The sequence below is a fragment of the Heloderma suspectum genome, chromosome Z (genome assembly GCF_057233095.1).
Source record: "Heloderma suspectum isolate Gila_16-S chromosome Z, 16-S_ref, whole genome shotgun sequence".
Classification (NCBI taxonomy): Eukaryota; Metazoa; Chordata; class Lepidosauria; order Squamata; family Helodermatidae; genus Heloderma; species Heloderma suspectum.
Window position 1 is genome coordinate 9,039,198 of NC_139476.1, and position 23,214 is coordinate 9,062,411.

Below are 23,214 nucleotides of genomic sequence, written 5' to 3' on the forward strand. Positions count from 1 at the left end.
GGAGACCCCTGGAGGGCTGGAGGGGCACCCCTGGAGGGCCGGATTTGGTCCCCAGGTCTGAGGTTCTGCATCCTTGATCTATATGGACCCTGAGTGGTCTTCTCAGCAGAGAGTTTATGGAGTAGTGAGAGGCTGCTGGTTATCGCTTAGACAGATGCAACCAACATCTGGGCTCCTTCACATGGAGCTTTTATCCTGCTATTGAGATTGCTCACTCACGGAAGTTTGCAGGTCCTTCAGATGACGTCATGAACCTCCAGGGCACATCCAGAGGTATTTCCTGGTTATTTCATTTCAAAAATATCCGGAACTAATGAACTATCTATTTAAAGTCAGAATGTTGCGCCACTAAAACAGCCGCTAGATGGCACTGCTTCATTGCGTTCTATGGAAACTTGAAAATTGAAAGCTTCCCCTCTCAGCGATCACGTGGTCGCCTTCTGGGAGCCCGCAGTAAAGGCGGAAAGGCTCCAGAACAGGAGGCCTGTGGGGGTTTTCTTGAGTGTAAAGGCAGCCCTGGGTTCCTCACGTGAGGAGGCAGCAATCCTGGGCTTAGGGCTCAACAATTCCACTTGCCAACCCCAGCCTGGCGAGTGTCGTGAGCCATCAGCTGTCCTCCCAGCTTGGAAGTTGGAGAGGTGGGCAGAGATTCACCTGGCAGTCACCCCCCCACCCTCCAGTTCCAAAGTGAGGAGAGAGGTGGCGGGTTGTTGGGCAGCTGTGTGGCCAAGGGACAGGGCAATACCACACCCTGCCAGCCTTTCCCATTCCGGAGTAGGAAAAGCAGGTGAAGGAGGGGTGGCTGCCCCTCCTGGAAGGTGCCCAGAGCACTGTGCAGTGGCGGCACTCGACCAGCTACTCTCCCGGCCTTCCGGGTTTGGGGTGCTGCCACCCCACGCAGGCTTCCCTGTCCCTCCTGAGTTTAGCTGCAAATCTCACAGAAGCTGGGCTGAGGGGGAATGAATTTCCCTAGCCACAATGACTGGGTTCAGACGACCGTGGATTGTTGCTGAGACGTGGGTTATCATGTTGCCTGAACCCAGCTGTGCTAACAAACCATGGTTTGCTAACCATGAACAAACCATTGACTGGGTTCAGGCAACAGGATAACCCACACTCAAGGGTTGAGTATGGGTTGAGTGTAGGTTGTTGTTGAAACGTGGGTTATTATGTTGCCTGAATCCAGCTGCGCTAACAAACCATGGTTTGTTAACCATGAACAACCCATTGACTGGGTTCAGACAACAAGATAACCCACACTCAAGGGTTGAGTATGGGTTAAGTGTAGGTTGTTGTTGAAACATGGGTTATTGTGTTGCCTGAACCCAGCTGTGCTAACAAACCATGGTTTGTTAACCATGAACAACCCATTGACTGGGTTCAGGCAACAGGATAACTCAAACTCAAGGGTTGAGTATGGGTTGAGTGTAGGTTGCTGTTGAAACGTGGGTTATTGTGTTGCCTGAACCCAGCTGTGCTAAGAAACCATGGTTTGCTAACCATGAACAACCCATTGACTGTGTTCAGACAACAGGATAACCCACACTCAAGGATTGAGTATGGGTTGAGTGTAGGTTGTTGTTGAAATGTGGGTTATTGTGTTGCCTGAACCGAATCATGCTAACAAACCATAGTTAGTTAACCATGAACAAACTATGGCTTCTTGTGGGGTCATGAACTGTGGGTTGTTCGTGATTAATAAACCATGGTTTGTTATCGTGGCTGGGTTCAAACAACATGATAACCCACGTTTCAACAACAACCCATGGTTCAGCAACAACCCACACTCAACACATACTCAACCCTTGAGTGTGGGTTATGGTGTTGTCCAAACCCAGCTACGTATGCTAAGAAACCATGGTTTGTTAACCCTGAATAACCCATTGACTAGGTTCATACAACACGTTGTCATAGAACAGTGGGTTGTTGTTGAAATGTGGGTTATCGTGTTGCCTGAACCCAGTCACACTAACTATAGTTTGTTAACCACAAACAAACCATGGCTTGTTGTGGGGTTGTGAACTGTGGGGTTGTTCGTGATTAGCAAACCATGGCTTGTTATCGCGGCTGGGTTCAGACAACACAATAACCCATGTTTCAACAACAACCCATGGTTCAGCGACAACCCACACTAAACCCATACTCAACCCTTGAGTGTGGGTTATCCTGTTGTCTGAACCTAGGCAATATACTGTTGTGATGCAAAGTATTTTGGGCTGGCTTGGTCTTGAATGGGCTTTACACTTTAGACAAGACCTGCTCCTGGTAGAGATGAAAACTGCTAGAACTGGTGTGCTGATGTGGATCAACACAGGTGCCTACAAACTTTGGCCTCTCCTTGGGGGTGTGGCTCTGGGGGCTGGATTTTCCTCTACACCACTGTTGAATTCTGGGCTGCTGCCTTAGGTTTCCCCAGGTTTTTTGACAGCCTGTTTGCAAGAGGCAAAGGTGGGCCAAGGGTCCACATTGCAAGCAGCAAAACATTTTTTCAAGCCTCCTACAACCCTTGGAAGAAATCTGTCATCAGACGCTACCCTAAAAAGGAAAGAGTTCTTTTGTATTTACCTTCAGAGACACCAGATTATAAAGCATGAAAAATGACCTCTCTTGGCCTGCAACTTCCATCTCTGGAAAGAAATAAATGATCACAAAGTTTCCACAGCAATCAGGTAAGAGCCTCCCAAACTCTCCCACCATAGTAGACCTTTTAGCCCAGAATCTAAAACTGTCAACTGCACCATTGGAAGGAGACTTCTGCTTCCAAAATTTTCCTCACTTGAATTTCTATCCCTGGATGTTGGAGCTGCTAATTATCCAATTTCCCACCCTTCACCCCCCAAATGCAAACTGATGCATCAGGGATCTTCGGTTGTTCTGATTTTGTAATTATCCCCACCACCACCCTCCACACACACCCCTTTTATACAAAATGCTATGCACGCACGGCTTGCCACAGCCTGGTTCCTTAGTACATTTGTGTATTTTCCCCTTCTCCACATTATCAATGCACGTATGCAGAATAATAAAAGACCGCCCCCCCAAACGAATCTCAATACAATTGTGTCTACAGTTGAATCACATTTTTCTTTTCTTTCTTGCAATGTTTTACCAGTGGTTACGAGCGCGCTTATGCATGCATAAAACACCACACCAAAAGAATCTTGACACAATTATACATGTGACCCTATCGAGATCCTTCTCCTTTGTTTTTGTTTTTGCCAACAAAGCTGTGCATTCAATTAAGAACAATTAAGAATTATTTTTAATAATTATATTATTTGTATTGGAAGAACAAATCTCACCAATCCGAAAAGAATGACCATGTGTTTGACTTGTTATGAGGTATATATAAAACACTTGTTTATGTCTGTCAGTTTGTTTCTGAAATAATTAAAAATTATTGTAAAAAACCTATATTTTGTCTTTTGCAGTGTGTTATCCATGCCCATGCATAAATGGGCAATGCAGGTCAGGGTGGGGCGGGTGGATGATGCAAATGGACTGAAGTGGCTGAAAGCTGCTTCCCTCCCTTTGTTGACACCCTGTGGTGAATTATACATGGCATGCTCCTCGGGGCAGGGACCTTTCCTCCAGAACTAGGCAACCTGGTGCCCTCCGGATGTTCTGCACTTCAACTCCCATCAGCCTTAGCCAGAATGACCAGTTGTCAGGGTGGATTATGGGAGTTGTGGTCCAAAACACCTGGAGGGTAACAGGTTGCCTACCCCACCTTATATTTTGTAAAGCTGGTAGCATCGTTTTCATCATTCTCAGCATCCCCTCAAACCAGATTGGAGTGAATTCAAAGCATTAAGTGCTCTTCCCACATTCGGAGCCTCTGGAGCAAACACCAAATTCGGGGCAGAAGTCCTAAAACAGGGCTGCTGCTGAACGTCTTTCCTCCCCAAAGGCTGAATTCAGTTTTGGAGAAGCCCGCAGGAGCCACATTCCAGTGTTGGGTGGGGCAAAACGGGGCAGAGCCAAAGGCGAAAGGGGAAGGGTTAAAAAATTTTTAAATGCCAGCTATGTCATCTATCCCTAACGACCTCAACATGTAGCCAGCTCAGAGTAAATCGCTGGTGGAAACACCCCCAGGTAAGATCTGGCCAAAGCAGAATACAGTGGAACAATTTCTTGTTAGTGCTGTGCAGAAAATTTCATTTTTTCCAACCATTCTCGTTCCATTTGATAGAAAAGAAATGGCTTTCAGAAATAAATTAAAAGGAGAAAATTTGGAGAAATTCTCATGGGTTGGGTTTGGGGTTCTTGTGCTGACTTTACTTATGAGGTGGCTTAGAAGTGAGCACACGTGTCCTGTCTTTTGTCGTACAGTCATCTCTGTGGCAGCCTGCAGCCTCCTTGGCTTCCCGCACTTCAGTTAAAGCCAACATGAGGAAGACATCAGGAGGCAATGCCTCCCATGGGGCTTTTTCCGTTGAGGAAATGCAGGCCGCCTGGGAGGCTGCAGAGCAACAGAAAGATATGTAACAGAGAGAGAAAACACATACCACCCCTTCAGCCACCGCGCAGTGATTAGATAAGCTCAAAAATGAAACAAAATTCAAAATTCTGTCTCAGAAAAGTGGAAGCCTCAACACGGTTGATGCTGTTGCCACTTGCAGGAGCAGTGCAAGAAACCAAAAAAGAAACCAAAAACCCTCAGGAGAAAAGAAAGACGCTGTGCTACAACCCCCTGCTAGTAGTGAGCCCTATTTGTGAAAAACTGTTGGAGAATTTCTCCTCTCCTAGGAGAAATTTGGTGAAATTGTCCCCCCTCCCCACCAATTTCTCTGCCCACAAATAGGCTAGAGAATTTTGAGAGGTCATTCGTGCACAGCTCTGCTTCTCGTGTTCTGGACACTATCCTTCTGGTAATGAGCCTAAGATCGCATTAGCTTTTTTAGCGAGTGCATCACGCTGCTGGCTCATATCCAGCTTGTGATCCACTAAGACACCTTTCCCCTTCCCTTTAAATCCCATTTGCTTGGCTGGTAAAAGGTCCGCAGCCCCTCTCAGAAAGACAACAGTCACAGGCAGGAAACATACCACAGGATTTATTACTGCCACAATTGTGCGTACAGCCTCTCCATACCCATTGCATTGCCCTGGCCATCCTGCACTTTCTCTTTCCATTCGTAGTCCAGGGACCCGGGTGATCAATCCACTCTGTGCTTTCGGACAAGCTTCAGGCAGGCGTCTGTTCCTCTGTGCCAAGATAAACTGACTGCAAAATACAGAGTGTCCAACATACACCTCTTAATGCCTCTTCCTCAATCGTGGGGAAGGGTCCTTTCTACACTCAGTCGGGGTTTCTTGAGAGGCCAGTTTTAAACAGCTCATGCTACATTAGGGACAATTGGTATGACCAACACAGGGACCTCTGGGGCCAAGGGGTCAGGTCTGGGGGGCACGGAACGTGGTGGAGCTGACACAGGGAGGGGCATTGGGGTATGTTCCCAGTGCCTTCACCCTGTTACAAAGGCCAGGTTAAAGCAGTGAGCGGTGTAGCGAAACAAAGGTGCTTCCCCGTTCCTATAACCAATAGGCCTCGGCGCCTTGAGGAGGGATCCTCTAATCTGGACACCCCCGGCCCTTCCATTTTGGATGCTTTCTATTGGAGCACAGACTCCTGGGTAAACTTCCGTCGCAGTGATGGGTTGAGCATAGGGTACAGAGAGATGATGGAGGGCCTAGGTTTGAAGCTGGGATAGATGCGCTTCAGCACTGCCCGGCGGAACAGGATGTAGACCCAGGGGTCGAGAATCTGGTTCCAAGTTGCCACCCGGAGGGAGATGAGCAGCATCTTCTCCGTCTCCCGGGGAATTTGATTGGCGGCCAACCCAGCAGGGGGCTCTTGAAGGGCCTTCTGTGCAATGAGAATCTGAAGCACAGCGGGGCGGGGAGGGGGGAGAAAAGAAGATATTCATTCACTTTTTTAAATAAATAAGGCACCAAGTTATTTAACAAAGGAACATTTCTTTTTCTTATTGTTTGTTTCTGAACTAAAATTGGAGTCCTACTTCAGTCATACATGGAGGCAGAGGGGAAAGTTGACTCTGAGACCACTAGAGGTAATGTGGTTGCAACTAGCCCTTAGGGGAGTCCCTCAGCCTATGGCTATGGCACAGGGACTCGTGTAGAAACACAACGGGAAGCCTTCTCTAAGGGCAGGTCATGCTCCGGCATGGAATTATCCAAAAGGATCTGATGGAGAGACACGGTAGAATGATCCATCATCAGAGAAGGCTCTTTGTTATTTCTCTGTATGAGTTCGCAACTCTGTTGGAGGCTTGACTGGAAGGAGGCGGAACAGTCAATCATGCAGGGTCACGTGAACAACCTCATCTGCAGGTGGCTATTTCAGGCTTACCTTTCTGTTTAAATCAATGTGTTTCTTAAACTCCAGGGAATTCTTTCTTTAAGGGAGGAATTATATAACTAATGCCCTAACAGCACAGTCCTATTTCTTCTTGCTTTTGTGCTTTCTTCTTCTTCTTATTAATAATAATTCTTAACCTTTGCATAGGGCAGGAGTGAAGGACCTCTTTCAGCCCAAAGGTCGAATACCATTTTGGAGAAGCTTGGTGGGGGGAGAGGGGACACATTCCAGTCGTAGTCAGGACCAAAGGCAGAAGAGGGGTGGGACGAAAATACCAGCCTATTTTAGCTTAAAGTTTTTAACTGCAAATAACTAAGCATTAGGAAAAGCATCTCAACTGTTCAGAATGCACAAAAACCAGGACTCCACTGAACGATCAACCCTGGGGAGAAAGGGGAAGTGAGCATGGCCATTTGGGGTACCCTGGAGGATTGTATTAAGCCCCTGGGGCTTGAAGTTCTGCGACTCCTGGTATAGGAAACCAAAACAAAAAAGGAACAGCTGCACCAATTGAATTCCCCTACGCATTTCGACACGGGTCTTTATCAAGGGAATTACAGACCCTTAGAGACTTTTCTGGGGGATTCCCTCTCCCTTTCTTCTTCCAAAGACTGAAAAGTATTCTACCATCTCCTGATGTTCAGCTCAAATCTGCTTCCCTGCAATTTCCACCTGTTAGTTATAGCCCTGCCCTCCGGAGCAGCGGAGAACAAGTTTGCTTCATCTTTTGCATGACAGGCTCAATCAGGGGACTTTGCCGCTCAGTCCCTTCACCGCTAAGCTGCAGCTGCTCTCGGTCAATGTGCACAGGGCTGCAAGCTTAGGCTGTGATCCTAAGTACAATTACTAGAGAGTAACCTCCATTGACACAATCCTATGCATGTTTAGACAGAGAAAGGCTGGCTGGGGAATGCTGGGAGTTGTAGGCCTTTTCTCTGTCTAAACATGCATAGGATTGCACCCTAACTTATGAATAAGCATGTATAGGATTGCAGTACAAGAGACACTTTTGAAATCGCTTCAAGTCAGTTAAAATAATTTCTAATCTTTTAATAATTAGCTTGCACATTTCCAGAGAGGAGATGTTAGGAACATAGGAAGCTGCCTTATCCTGAATCAGATTTTCAATCCATCTAGCCTACTATTATCGACCCTGACCATCAGCAAAGGCTCTGCAGGGTTTCAGCGAACCAATTCAGGAAGCACAAGGAACCCAAGAGGTATTGTTAAGGAGTTTCACAAAAATATTGGTGAGGAAGAATATATATTGGTGAGGATGTATGTGTGTGGGTGAGGATGTATGTGTGTGGGTGACGATGAACACATTGAAACCCAATATACTAAATGCACAGAAAAAACAGGAACAAAGAAGTAAATATGGGATTTAACCCGATATGCAAAATGCACAGAAAAAACAGGAACAGAGAAGTAAATATGGGATTTAACCCGATATGCAAAATGCACAGAAAAACAGGAATAGAGAAGTAAATATGGGATTTAACCCAATATGCAAAATGCACAGAAAAACAGGAATAGAGAAGTAAATATGGGATTTTACAAGTATACCAGTTTATAACCTGTTTCAAAACTTCTTCAGAAAAACATTATTCAAACACTTCTTTGAACAAATATTACATAACATTTTTCTTCCTTCAGAAAAACACTTCTTTACGGTTTTCTCATTGCAGTTCTTGTTCCGATCAGTCTCAGTTGGTTCAAGTGAACTCAGGGTTGATTTTTTATTAACTACACACTCAAAATTTACAGAAATGTATATGAATTTTTAATGAAAATTTTATATAAGACAGTATTTACTTGAATTAAGCAAAAAATCTCTTCCCATGTCAGATTAAATCCCACATTTAATTCTCTATTCCGATTTTTCTATGTATTTTGCATATCGGGTTTCAAATGTATTCATCCCTATTTTAGTGAAACTCCTTAACAATATCTCTTGGGTTCCCTGTGCTTCACGCATTGGTTGGCTTTTCCTTCATCTTGTGGAATGTTTTCCTGGTGGGTTTTTCTCCAGGGTTTCAGGCAGGAGTTTTCCCAGCCCTACCTGGATATGCGGGGATCAAACCTGGGACTTTCTGCAAGCAAAGCAAGGGCTCTACCGCCGAGCTACGGCACCCCCACATTTGGAGATACTGAAGCAAGTACAAGATCACTTACAATTTAATAGCCCCAAAGTAACATGCTTAACATAAGTCCTTCCCATTTCATTAAAGCCTTTCATTGATTAATCTACCGGCTGAACCTACTTAAGAGTGAGTAGCCATAATATTTGTGGAAGGAGGGGGGCTGTTTCAAGATTACCGCTCTTCTGTTGTTTTTCTTTTGAGAACTGGGTTAAGTTCTGGGGGTTGGACTCGATGGTCTTATAGGCCCCTTCCAACCCTGCTATTCTATGAATCGAAGTCTGAATAGGGATCATTCAGAACGGGTCATCATTCTTTTAAAATATTGTAGAGATTCTGTGTTGCGAACCACGCAACCCTATACGTGTCTTCTCAGAAGCACCAAGACCGTGAAATCTAGACACCTGAGACTTGGCATGCATACTAAGGGGATCCCAGGGCTGTGCACCTCGGGGTTATTTTGTTTTTAAAACACATCAATTAATTTAAATGTGCCAGAGTGGTTGAAGCCTGCAGTACATCTTCAGCTACTAGGGACAGACTTTTCTAACCGGCATATCGCTTTGTCGGAGGGGATTAGTAGGCTGAGGGACAGAGTTATAGGCCTGCCCCTTATCCCCCTGCTGTAAGGCAGCCACTCCCTCCTGGGAATAGACTGGACAGTGGGGATTAGGGGCTATCGGGCTGCACCATGGCAGGGGCCATGCCTAGGGGTGCCTGGAGCGTGGCTTCACTCAGACAGGGAAGGCAAAATTCGACCAACCCTGACAACAGTGCACATTTGGTTGAAGACTTCAGGGTATCAAACAGAGGGCTGTTCCATCCCGTGCACAGCCAGGTCCGCTCGCTAGTCTGCAATAATAACGCTGGCCTGCCTTGCAGGGTTGTTGTAAGCATTACAACAACACAGCGGACACGAAACTCTTGGAAAGCGCTATAGAAATGGTACTTAATCCCCACCGTCATCATCGTGGCCGCTCTTGCGGGAACAAAATAAAAGCCAGGGGGAAGGAGGTTGAACCACTCACCAACAAGGGGAGCCAGCAAACGCTCGCAATAACCATGATCCCTACAAGCTGGACCATCATCTCGACCTCGCTATCCCGCCGGCGTTGCACCGACTCAGAGTCGTGATAGACTCGGCAGAGAGTCACCACGCTGACTGTGTTGAGGAGAAAAGACAGGCCCACGGAGAAAAGGCCCAGCAGGGCAAAAATGAGGCAGAAAGCCCTGTTCCGGGCATCATGGAGCAAAGTGAGGAAACACCAGGAATTGGGGTACTGCAGGCTATAGTCCCCCAGGCCGAAAATTGGCAGGAGGCCAAAGAAAAGCCCCAAGGCCCACACCAACCCCACCAAGGTCCAGGCCCGGCGCTTCGGCATGCTGGTGGAACGGGAAAAGGGCCGGTTGATGCCCAGGAAGCGTTCCCCGGCCATGGTGGCCCCCAGCAGCAGAGGGCACTGCCCGAAGAAGACCATAACAAAGCCCATGAAGTTGCAGAGGTGGCAGTCCGGGTCGACGTCCCTCCAGTTGAAGCGGATGAAGTGATAGGGGATGACGATGGAGAACGTCACCAGCAGGCCCATGAAATCCGTCACCACCAGGCCACAGAGGAAGACCAGGAAGGACGACCGCGACCGGCTGTGCATCTTCCGCGAGGAGTTAACCAGCACGCAGAAGGCAAAGAGGTTGGAGCACAGGCCGATGATGCCAAAGACCGTGGAGAACCACGGTGAGGCAATCTGCTCGCCTTGCTCCTTGCTGACGTTGACCCCACGGAAGCAGGAGCCCAGACGGCTGGCGGAGCTGAAGTTCCCCGGTTCCATGGCCGGGAAGTGTGGGATCCCGTCCCAAATCCTCGCCCCATGCAACTGCTACTACCCTCGGTACGGGCCCAGGGCCCAGGGCCTGGAAAGGTCTTCTCCCAAAGGTGAGATGCTGCCCCACTGGGGCCTGGCTCCTTCCATCTTGTGCAGCAGGATTAGTCTAGATTGCTGTACAGGTTCTTCACAGAGAGGGGCCGGGGAGGGAGGGGGGAAGAGAGGAATAAATAGTTAACACCAGGGCTGCGCATACATAACGAACATAAGAACATCCGAAGAGCCCTGCTGGATCAGACCAAGGCTCCATCCAGTCCAGCATTCTGTTCACACAGTGGACCACCAGCTGTCGATGGGAAACCCACAAGCAGGACACGCGCGCAACAGCACCCTCCCACCCATGTTCCCCAGCAACTGGTGTACATAGGCTCACTGCTTTTTAACAAATGAGAATTCACCACCACAATTCTGAGCAGTTCGTCATCACTCATGCAAAATAGCTTGAGTTTCCTAGGACTCTGCACAATTTATTTTAGTTCGGCAAGCTCTGGGGAGGAGAAAGGTGACTGGGCACCAGCGTTGCAGCTAGGTAATTTTAGACCCTGGACTTAATGGCGGGGGGGGGGGGGGGGGGGCTTTAGATGGCCAGGTGTATTCCTTCAACTGTGAAGTCCACCACGAACATTTCTATCCCCCACCCCTCCACAGCCATTCCATGCTTTACAACCACTTCTCCATTCCTGACATGTTAGAGCAACAAAACTGCTTGCCAACGTGAATAAAAATACTCTGAGCATGTGCGGTTTTCCATTTTAAACTCACTTAAATCAGAGAACCATTATGACTACAGGAACAAATTGATGTTTGTTTCAACTCCCCTGATGCCCACATCACCTGCTGCTCTCTGAGTGGTCACTTGGGCCACTCCGGAGCTCTGGACCTGGGCTTAACATGCTTTCAGAGCATTCAGAGCATTTAACATGCATCATCTTGTATTATCTTACAAACCCTGTGAAACAAGCTGGTGTTATATTATCAACTCATCATTTATGGAATTCACTGCCACTAACTCGGATGGCGGAAAGCTGTGGCAGACGGTGCACGCTCCGATTTTGGAATTAATTTTGGATGTTCTCCTAGTGAAACTGGGATTGCAAAGGAGTGGGATGCTGTGTAAAGCAAAATCCCCAAACAATAACGGAACAGAACGGGGAGGGAGAATTTTCTCTTCACTACAGAAAGGACGCTTCCAATGAAAATAAAAAATTAGAACAGTGGAAGTCTACTGCAGGGGTGGGCAAATCACAGCCCTCCAGATGTTTTGTCCTACAACTTCCATCAGCCCTAGCCAGCATAGCCAAGATACTGGGAGCTGTAAGTCAAAACATCTACAAGGCCACAATTTGCTTACCCCTGGTCTACCAGAAGCAGTGGGAGAGGGACCAAGCCAGCACGGAAATCAGTATTCACCACAAAGGCAGGTGTGATATTCGGAAGAACAAAGGCAGAGGAAGCCATCCCTCAGGGGAAAACACCATCCTGGCCCCTATTTATATGTACCTCTGTACGTACCCTCAACAGACCTGGAATGGGTTTAAATCTGTGGTGTGGCCACCGTAAGAGCATCCCCGCCTGTGTAGTCCATCATCCTGCTTCACAGGGCGGACAACCAGATGCATTTGGGAAGCCCACAAGCAGGCCTTGCGATAGCGCCCTCTCACAAGTGTGACCCTAGCAACTGGTACTGAGAGGCATACTGCCTCCAATACTGGGGGCAGCATATAGCCATGACCAGTAGTCTTTGATAGCCTTGACCTCCATGAATTTAATTCCCTTTTAAAAGCATCGAAGTTGGTGGCCATCACTCCATCCTGCGTTACTGGATGCCGCAGTTTAACTCTCCATAGGATGATTCTGGGTCCCATTATTATGAGAGAGGGAGAGATCCCTCTTTCATAGTAATGTGAGATCCCTCATAATAATCCCATTATTAGGAGGGATAATAATGAGAGAAATCCCTCATTATTAGGAGAGGTAATAATCCCATTATTTTGAGGGATAATAACGAGGGAATCCCTCATTATTATGCAGGATAATAATCAGGGAAATCCCTCATTATTATGCAGGATAATAATCCCATTATTATGAGAGATAATAATGCAGGAAATCCCTCATTATTAGGAGGGATAATAATGCGGGAAATCCTTCATTATTAGGAGGGATAATAGTCCCTCCTTCATTATTAGGAGGGATAATAGTCCCTCCATAATAGTTATGAGGGATAATAATGCGGGAAATCCCTCATTATTATGTGGGATAATAATCCTGTTATTATGAGGGATAATAATGCGGGAAATCCCTCATTATTATGAGGGATAGTAATCCCATTATTATGAGGGATAATAACGAGGGAAATCCCTCATTATTAGGAGGGATAATAATCCCATTATTATGAAGGATAATAATGCAGGAAATCCTTCATTATTACGAGGGATAATAATCCTATTATGAGGGATTACAATGCGGGAAATCCCTCATTATTATGAGAGAGGGAGAAATCCCTATCCACATTCTCTACGCCATGCATCATTTTATACACCTCGATCATGTCCTCCCTTATAAGAGCATAATAAAAGGCAGATATAGTGCCTCCGTTGCTCTGGAGAGAAAAAAACTGATTGCACAACTGAAAATTGGGATCAGGGCCAACCCAATTGGCTCCAACGCAGTTGCCAGAGCACAGCCATTTGGGGAAAGTTATGCCCGAATGATAATTCCCCTTTCATTGTTTAAAGAAACTTATTTTCTGTTTCTCAGCCGTCAAATGAACCCAAAGTCACCCCAGGCACTCCGAGAGAGATGCTCTTATTTTTATGTATCTTTCTGCCATTCCATCTTTTTTCTTTTCTTATCATGCAAGACAGCTTGGAGTCAATCTCCTTGGGGTTTTTTTGGCTGAAATTTTTTTAAAAAATAAATCGAAAGCATAGGGATAATTAACCAAGGGAGAACAGATTCCCCCAATCTCTTCCCATATTCAGACCAACCTTTCACAGAGAATGCTTCCAAAATTCTCGACATCTGAACTTCTCCATGGATTTTAAACTCTGAATTAAGCTCTGAAGCGGGACTGATGCATTTTGGGATCCTCCACCAAATTCTGTTACATAGCACCATTTACAACAGCTTTCAGTTCCTTGGTATCTTTTCCTCTTCCCTACATTAATGATGAACATGTGTGCATGGTAAAAGTCGACAGAAAAATAGTGTTTATAGGATCGTATGTCTGAGTGCATCAGGATTCTTTTTTGTGTGGTGTTTTACCAATGCTCAGGAGTGCATGTGCACATCAGTAAAACAACAGCACAGAAAGAAAATTATTCCTTTATTTAAAGTAGTTTTATCCCACTCCTCAGCCTCCTGGAAAAGTGTACAAAGAAACAGTTAAATAAGATGTTCCCTGACCACAGGCATACAGTCTGAAAAGACACAGCAAACAAGGAAAAAGGGTTGGGAAGGGGAGAGGAAAAAATTTAAGTTGTCTTTCAGCAAGGTTGGTGGAATATTACCTTTTTTGTAGTGTTTTATCCGTGCATATAGCTAATGGGGGGGAGATGCAAATGAAGTGTGGTATAGTAGTTAGAGTGTTGGACTGGGACTCAGGAGATCTGGGTTCTAGTCCCCACTTGGCTGTGAAGCTCACTGGGTGACTTTGGGCCAGTCACTGACTCTCAGCCTAACCTACCTCACAGGATTGTTGTGATGATAAAATGGAGAGGAGGCGGTAATGTAAGCCGCCTTGGGTTCCTTGGAAGAGAAAACAGTGGGATATAAACGTAATAATAACAACAACAACAGAAAGTTGTCATAAACTGTGCGCGCTCTCATTCTGGAATGTTCCCAGCTTAACTGGAATTCAGGACAAGTGGACTTCCGAGCAGGGTGAACCCAAGAAACAATCCAGGAACACAATGGATAAAACATTTGGGCCAATGGAAAATAAATTCTGAATTTACCAAACAAGCTAAGGAATGGCCTGGTCGCAGTCTGTTTCTGCCACCTACACAAGATGTGAGCACTTTTGCCGGCCAAAAGAATAAGAAACTGGCATGGGGCCAGTGACAACAGCCACCCTCAGAGACACAGCACTCTTTAAGTGAAGAGTGTAGTACTGGGCTGGGATCAAGGAAGTGAAGCTGTACAGTAACAGTTTAGAATAGGAAAGAGAAGAATGTTTGCAATTTGGATTAGTAGCAAAAGCTTTGACTTCACAGGACTCCAATAACTGTGAACAAAATGGCAAACCTCTCTAGGGAGTTTATTCCACAACTGGAGTGCCACAGCAGAAAAGGCCTTTTTCCTGGTAGCCACCTGCCTTACTTCTTTTGGCTGGGGCCCTGGAGAAGACATATCATCTTCCCTCTGCCGTGCTACCAAAGTGCTCTTGAGCATGGATGAAACACTGCAAAAAAGCAATTTCAATGGGATAATATGGATGATTGTATCAAGATTCTTTTTGTGCTGGGTTTTACTGGTGCACACATATGCTGTTGCACATTGATAAACACCATCCAAGATGACAAATGATACAGATCTATGTAGGATTGCATCAAGATAGCCTTTTTCTTGCTATGTTTTACCAAGTGTGCACTGGTGATGACACGGTGGTGGAAAGACACCTGGAATTGAAAGCTGTGGAGAACTGTACATGCTCCGTGCATTGTCCAAACTTTGGAAATGTTAAGAAGGGAAACAATTTTCAAATGCATCGCTTCTATTTCCAGTGCCCTGGCTTGCGAGAATGGGTTGCGCCCGGTACGTCAGGAGAAAAATTGAGCACTGAACACCCTAGCTCCTACCAAGCTTTTCCCAAATATCTATGCCAATCAAGAATTGTGACCACAGCTCTTTGGAGACTGCAAATGGAGTTTAATGGCCATGGCAGAGAAGCCACTCCAGCTGTGGAGGGAGCTCTTTATCCATCTATTAAGCTCAATTAGTCTCAAGAGCAAAAATGAGAGTTGTTCTGAGCCTGCAGGGTACTAAAACACTTTGGTGCAAAGGGAAGGGGGGGGGGACATTCCTCTCCCATTCCTTGCTTATTACTCCAAGCTGCTTCTTTTCTCATGATGCTTTACACTGACAAAGCAGGCTATTGGGCTTGAATTGCATCCATTTTAACAGGGTTTGTATGATCCAAAGGGTACCTACACTATTAAGTGGGGAGGGAGAAATAAAACATTGCACTTCCAAGCTAACAGGGTCGTAAATTACTCCAATGTGATGAAAACTCAGGCACATTATTTTTATTTATTTATTCCATTTCGGTACTGCCCAATAGCTGAAACTGTCTGGGCAGTTCACAAAAATGAAAACCACAAGGTGCAGCATAAAACAGTAGAAAAGATGAAAGCTTAAACCCACAATGTAACAGTACAACCAGAATAAAACCTAGCAGCAGAGATTTAAAATACAGATTTAAAACAACGGCGCTAAAAGACTAGGAAGCTAAAATACTGGGAGAATAAAAAGGACTTCACCTGGCACCGAAAGGAGTACAACATAGGTGCTAGACGAACCTTTCTAGGGAGTTCATTTCACAGTCAGGGTGCCACAGCAGAAAAGGCCCTCTTCTTGCTAGCCACCTGCCCCACTTCCTTTGGCAGGGGCTCACAGAGAAGGAAACCAGAAGATGATCTTAGGGTCTGGGCAGGCACATATCCTCTAGAAGTGAGGGGGAGCAAAAGGGAGATCTGCCTAAGAATCATGGGGGCGGGGGGGGCGGGGCTGAGTCCTCAAAGATGATCACACAAAAAAGACTGCTGTTGTAGTCCAGGTAATACCTGACCCTTAAGGGCTTGGGATATGAGCTACAGCTCGAGGCCTTCCCCACCCTGGTGCCCTGATGGGAGTTTAGTCCAAGACATTTGGAGGGTATCAGGTTTCAAGAAGGCTGGATTACTGTAATACACTCCAAGTGGGGTTGCCCTTGAAGGCAATCAAGACACTTCACTTGGTTCAGAATGCTTTGGCCAGACTTATGTTTGGGGTCAGCAAGACAGATGTTCCCCTCGCCACCCCCTTAAAAATATTTCTGGGATCCCTGTGATTAATACCACAATAGGTACTTTAGGTTGATGCTGCTGTTCAGTTAAAGTGATGTGAACTATTTGGTTTTTTAATTTTAAAGAATTTCATAGCTCCATTCAGGACGTTTTGTGTCAAAGGAAAAAATGCTCAAGAAAAGTATCAAGGTCTCCAACACACCAGAGAAATTAAAATGGGGGAGTCATTACAGAACCTTCTCCATATAGTTGTACTATATACAATAATCTATAACGCAATTTGCATTTTTATTTTATATTGTGTTTGAGTCATTATCAAATAGATCACATTTTTAACTTTTAAACCATGAGTCAGGTTGGTATAATGCTTTTCGCCAGCCTGGAAGGGCTGAATCTGGACAGCTGGAGGGGATGAGTTTATAGAGAAAGAGGCAGATGATGCCATGTGCCACCAATAAAGCAGATAATAAATCATGGAGCAAAATTCAAGGGAATCGTCACCCCATTAATTCAGCGCTCATCAATTCCATGGCTCCAATCCCAGGATGCCTTCTCCTAAATAGTCTGGAAATAGGATATGGCATTTTTAGCTTGCAAAATGTCACATATGTTTTGCAGCTGGGAAAGGAAAGGAATGTGAGAGGGGTGGAGAAGATTTCCAACCCCCCCCCCCCCATACACATTGGGGCAATCTGCACTAGCATTTTATCCCTTGAATTATAACGTCTGGCTTGCCCATACGGCACACAACATATTCCCCAACCCATTGTCCTGATGCCATTTCTCCTTCAAGATTCAGTGACTTTTTTCCACATTACTTTTATGATGACTTTTTGGGTGATTACAGTTTCTGTGCAATACTAAGTCATTAGTATTGTGTTCCAGTCTAGCAGTATTATAACTCTTACTGATGGGAGTGGTTTTAAAATTGTAGAACTTATTTTATAAGATTCCACCCCCCACACACACACACTTCTCCTTGTTCCCTTCCCCACTTGTTCCTCACATGGATTTTGATTGGATCTGCGGGCAGAAATCCATTTTTTAGGTTCTTTTTCACTGTGAACTTACAGACCTGCACAGCTGTGAATAAGCACTGAAAAATGCAACTTGGAACAGCAGTATGACATAGAATCACAGGGTTGGAAGGGGCCTACAGGAACATCGAGTGCTGTTGTTGTTGTTGTTGTTGTTGTTGTTATTATTATTATTATTATTATTATTATTATTGGACTTCTTAGTTGCCTTTCTTAAAAAAAAACCTCAAGGCAAATTACAACGAGATTAAAACACACAGAATTTAAAACACCTAAAAACAATTTCTACTAAAATAGTGTGACCTCATAAACAAATAAAACATCAGTGCCAACCAAACAGTTCAACTGAAGCATTAAAAAGCTCCAGCTATTGGGTGGTACAGAAATGTAATAGCTTATCATATGCCAGAGGAAAATCTTAACCTCTCCCCAAAACGATGACAATGTTGGAGCCAGGTGGACCTCACATGGAAAGGCAATTCACGATTGGGGGGCCACCACCAAAAAGGCCCTCTCTCTTTTCACCACCCTCTGAATTTCCCTCGGAGGAAGTACTCAAAGGAGGGCTTCCGATGTTGAACGTAGTGGACAGGTAGGTTCATATTTCTCCCGCAACTACAACACCATGAGTTGGTATGTGGTGCTTGATGGCATTATAAACACTGCAGATACTGCACCATGTTAAATAACGTGGGCCTCTAGAGCACCAATTGCATTTGGGGGAAAATATCAGCACAGCAGTGCCGCACAAATGACAGGGACTCTGGTGTAGATCCTACCACAACTGGTTTCAGGCCTTGGTGTGGAAACACTGAAAACGTCTGCCATTGACAGCCAGCTACCAAATACCCCCCAACTTTTCACCTATGAAAAATAGGGGCATCCTTGTAACGCCCTTCTACTGTACCACACTGTTGAAGGCTCTTAACTGCCTGCTGTATTCCTCTCCTTCTGCAATAGGCACCTCTCTGCCGATTTAAAAACAAGGTATTTTATATACTTCTTTTGCTTCACACCAGTCTAGAAAGAACACACTGTTGTACAAGAGGTTATCAAGAGCTCAGAATAGACCTGAGCAACTTCAGGATGTGAAATGGGCAGCTGCACATGAGTGTGCACTAGAAATAGGATACTTCCACTCACCCACTTGGAAATTTAATGTCTAGAGATGCCATAATTTAAGTTCTACTGCTGGGAGCTTCAGCGTGGTGTCCGTGGGCACCAATGTGCCCACAGATACCACTCTTAAGACCTGCCAGGCTCCCTGCTGCTCCTGGTTTTTTTTATTTCTAAAGAACCATATTGCAAACTCTGACTCTCCAGGGCTTCAAGCAGAGAAGGATCCTTCCTGTCCTAACTGAAGAAGCCAGGGCCTGCAACTGGAGTGTTGTGGGCACTCTCCCAAAATGGCTACCATGCCAGAGGCTTGCCCATTCATAAAACAGCTGCCACAGATGGTCAGAAAACACTCATTTTCCAGAAGGCAAATTGGTGAGACTAAAAGAAAAGTAACTTGCCCAAGAATCTAAGTACGAGGCAGAGGTTGGGTCTGAGCACCAAAACACGAAACTGTTCTTGAGCTGGACTATAAGGAAGGCTGAGTGTCGAAGAATTGATGCTTTCGAACTGTGGTGCTGGAGAAGACTCTTACGAGTCCCCTGGCCTGCAAGGAGGTCCAATCAGTCCATCCTAAAGGAAATCAACCCTGAGTGCTCATTGGGAGGACAGATACTGAAGCTCAAATATTTTGGCCACCTAATGCGAAGAGAAAACTCTCTGGAAAAGACCCTGATGCTGGGAAAGACTGAAGGCAAAAGGAGAAGGGGACGGCAGAGGATGAGATGGCTGGATAGCATCACTGATGCAATGAATATGGACTTCAGCACGCTCCGGGAGAGAGTGCAGGACAGGAAGGCCTGGCGTGCTATGGTCCATGGGGTCACGAAGAGTCGGACACGACTGAACAACAAGAACAACAAAGATGGTACTGGAGGGCAGCACTTTGCTTTGCAACATGCATGCCGCCCTCCCAGTTAAAAGCAAAATCAATTTTAAGAAACCTAGATGGAGAAATAATTTGACCTCGTATAAGGCGGCTTCTTTGTTTGCTCTTTCCTCCATTCCCCTCCCTTTCCTCTGTTGTTTTCTAGATTGTACACCTCTCATGGCAGGGATGTGCATCAGCATTGTCATCACCAATATCCAGGGGAGGAGCTGAACCCTCAAGAACAGACCGCTAGCAATTCACACTAACGTCATTTTAACCAGACATCTCCAAAACAGAAGAAGAGGGAGAAAATGGGACAAATGATTTCCAAAAAATAGGGTCTGACCCTGGTAAATAAGGAGCAATTGGAAAATATACTAGCCATTCTTGAATTAAGAAATGAATGATGTGCGCAGGCTCAAATCTCTCAGGAGAAATCCTGGCATCTTGTGTTTCACATGCCCATTTGCGTATTGGGGGACGTGGGCGTCAGGCTGCCATTAAGAAAAATCTGTTCAAGATATGCTGAGTGGTTCTCTGGTCTTCAAGCATTCCAGGGCTATAGACTGACATTAAAAACTTGCAAGGGCATCTGTGGGAAATGCTTAGGTTTCCCCACCCCACATCATCAACTTGGAGTAGCTGTAACTGCACCCAGGAGTTAAAGAAGATGGCAGCATCAGAATAGAGGCAAATTAATGGAAACTTCTCATTCACAGAACATCAGTGATGGAAGGCAGTCACTCCACCAGCAGCCAATTGGAAGAAGTGAAGCCCAGAAAAACAAGTTATTTCCCCTTGTTCTGTGTCTTAAACCTGCTGCTTTATTACTGGTTCTATTATAGAATCATAGGATTGGAAGGGACTTCAGAGGTCATCTGGTAGAACCCCTACTAAATGCAGGAATCTTGCAAAAGCAGCATCCCTGGCAGATGGCTGTCCAGTGTCTGCTTAAATATTTCCAGCAAAGGAGAGCCTACCATCAAGGCAGCCTCTCCCACTGTCAGGCAGCTGTTACTGTTAGGACATTTGTCCTCATGTTTAGCCAAGATCTGCTTTCTTTTAATTTGCACCCATTGGTTCTATTCCTTCTCCCTGGAGCAACAGAAAACAAGTCTCCTCCATCTTCTGCAGGGCAGGCATTCAGATACTAGAAGACCGCTATCATGTCTCCCCTTAATCTTCTCTTCTCCATACTAAACATATCCAGCTCTTTCTGCCATTCCTCATACGGCTTGGTTTCTTCATAAGACTCTGTACTGGATGACTTTGGAAGACACCAACATCACCCCCGAAAGCAGAGTTTTGCCCTGTGGACAAATGGAAGAATTCTGGGGAGATTCTTCCTGAAAAAATGAGTGGAAGCTTATACTGCTTGCATTCCTGTCTTCTGGACTTGTACTAGCAGGCCCAAGGGAAGATCTTGAGCTGATCTGAAAAGGCATTAACATCCCCGGTGATCTGGCTTCGAGGAGGATTTAGTCCAGGTTGCCAGTTTACCAGGAAAACCCATCCCTGGTCTGCTTCCATGCCATTAACCCACACACTGGAGAGAAAAAAGGGGGGGGAGTTTTTCACAGCGCGGAAAATTGGTGCCAATTTTCAATCACGCAACTGCTGTCAAGCTAAAGCATCTGTTAAAGTCAAAAGCGCATGGGCCAGTACAAAAATTGGCAACCCTATATTTAGGGGCACAGCCTTATCCCAGAACATCCTCCCTGCAAACATTTCGCAGAAGGGAACTTGTGACTCCCTCCCAGCCCTGGTTTTTGCACGAGGAACCTAAGACAGACAGACACAGCGAGATACAGACACAGTCACACGTTGCTGAATAGCTAGCTAGCCTTGGACTAAATGCTTTCTCCAAGCAAGGGCTGACTTCTGCACTCCCAGTTACTCAGTGTTCAAATAACTTGTTCTTTAATTGCATTTGTAGCCCTTTTCACAACTTCGGTGTACATTTTGCCTGCATGATTTATCCCTGTCATATAAGATTATAAACGTGGACTTACTGATCTGATCTGAAGTCCTGTGAGGAACAATGGAAGGAACTGAATACGTTTAGCCTAGAGAAAAGAGAAAGCTGATACATATTTGAAGGGCTGTCACATGGTCTCAGAATCGATGCCTTTGAACTGTGGTGCTAGAGAAGACTCTTACGAGTCCCCTGAACTGCAAGGAGGTCAAATCAGTCCATCCTAAAGGAAATCAACCCTGAGTGCTCATTGGAAGGACAGATAATGAAGCTGAAGCTCCAATATTTTGGCCACCTAATGCGAAGAGAAAACTCCCTGGAAAAGACCCTGATGCTGGGAAAGACTGAAGGCAAAAGGAGAAGGGGGCGGCAGAGGATGAGATGGCTGGATAGCATCACCAATGCAGTGAATATGGACTTGAGCACGCTCCGGGAGAGAGCGCAGGACAGGAAGGCCTGGCATGCTGTGGTCCATGGGGTCACGAAGATTCGGACACAACTGAACAACAACAACACATGGACGATGGAGCAAATTTGTATTCTTTTGCTCCAGAGGGCAGGAGCCAAACCAGCAGATTCAAATGACAAGAAAGGAAGAGCTTCCTGACTGTACAAGGAGTTCTGCAGCAGAAGGGACTGTCTCAGAAGCCGGTGGACTCTCCCTTGTTAAAATTAAAGACAATCATGCTCGTTCATGAGAAAACATTCCAAAATCCACAGTAGGGCAATACCTTTGTTAGGATGCCCACCTATCAGGGATGTTGTAGCTGCGGATGTACTACACTGGCAGGAGGTTGGACTAGATGACTCTTGAGGGACCGCCCAGCTCCATGATTCTGTGATTGCACATTCACATGCAGATCGTTTTTGGACTTGGCACCAATGTTGTAAGTTTTCCCACGAATTTAAAAATAACCCACAACATTAACACAACACTGGGCGTGCAGGTCACTGCCTCCAGCTTTACCAAGGGAACTGTTTGTGCTATTTGCTTCAGTTGAGAAGTCTCCCTGCCCTGGCAAAGCCATTGCTGGAAACTAAATCCGGCCCTGTCTGAAAACCCTACCTCCTATAAACCACTTTCATTTACTTTGCAAACGCCTGTTCTGCTCCAGCTTAAAAATGAAGACGGTGCCTGTTCTTTCTGGTTCATGCTCTTCTAGAAAAACATCTTACAAAGTGAGACTCAAGAACTGGGGCAAGCAAAATGAAACTGCGTCACACCGCCACTTCATGACCGAACATACAGCTGTTCATGCTCTGATCGGCAGCAACTCTTCATTCAGCACCCTGGGCAGACAGAGGTCTTTTACATTTCTGCCACCCCAATCCTTTTAATTGGAGACTGAGACTGAACCTGGGACCTTTTGTGTATGCAAAGCGGGAGCTCTACCACTAAACTACAGCTTTTAAAAATACTTTAAAAAATAAAGAAAGATCCCAGTCCTTGGGGTTCTGAATAAAGGGTTGCTTTAAACAGGAACATTGGAAGCTGCTTTATACCAAGTCAGATTACTGAACCTTCTAGCTCGGTGTTGTCTAAACCGAGTGGTGCTGCTTCTCTGGCATTTCAGACAGAGTTTCTCCCAGCCTACCTTGTAGGCCCCTTCTAACCCTACTGTTCTATGACTTGCTGCCCTGCATGCTCTGCCACTGAACGACAGGCTTTCATCTTTTTAATTCAGACAAAAAACTAGTAAGGAAGAATGGTCTAGGGAGTTATACAATTATGAACAGCAACTTGAACCTGAATACAGAGGAACAGCTCACTCTAAAAGCACTAAAATGTGAGTTCATCCAGTTAAGTTGA

At 45.6% G+C, this 23,214-nt stretch overlaps 1 protein-coding gene across 1 annotated transcript in view; it reads right to left on the reverse strand.

Annotated features, from left to right (window-relative positions):
- Nucleotides 1–5,031: 5,031 nt before the first annotated feature.
- TBXA2R (thromboxane A2 receptor) overlaps nt 5,032–23,214 on the reverse strand; it is a 32,993-nt gene continuing 14,810 nt past the window's right edge. The window contains exons 2-3 of the mRNA XM_084826054.1: nt 9,549–10,525; nt 5,032–5,881 (exon numbers count right to left, since the gene is read on the reverse strand). Coding sequence (XP_084682180.1) covers nt 5,612–5,881; nt 9,549–10,346 — 1,068 coding nt within the window. The 5' untranslated portion in view covers nt 10,347–10,525 and the 3' untranslated portion in view covers nt 5,032–5,611. The remainder of the gene's footprint in view (nt 5,882–9,548; nt 10,526–23,214) is intronic.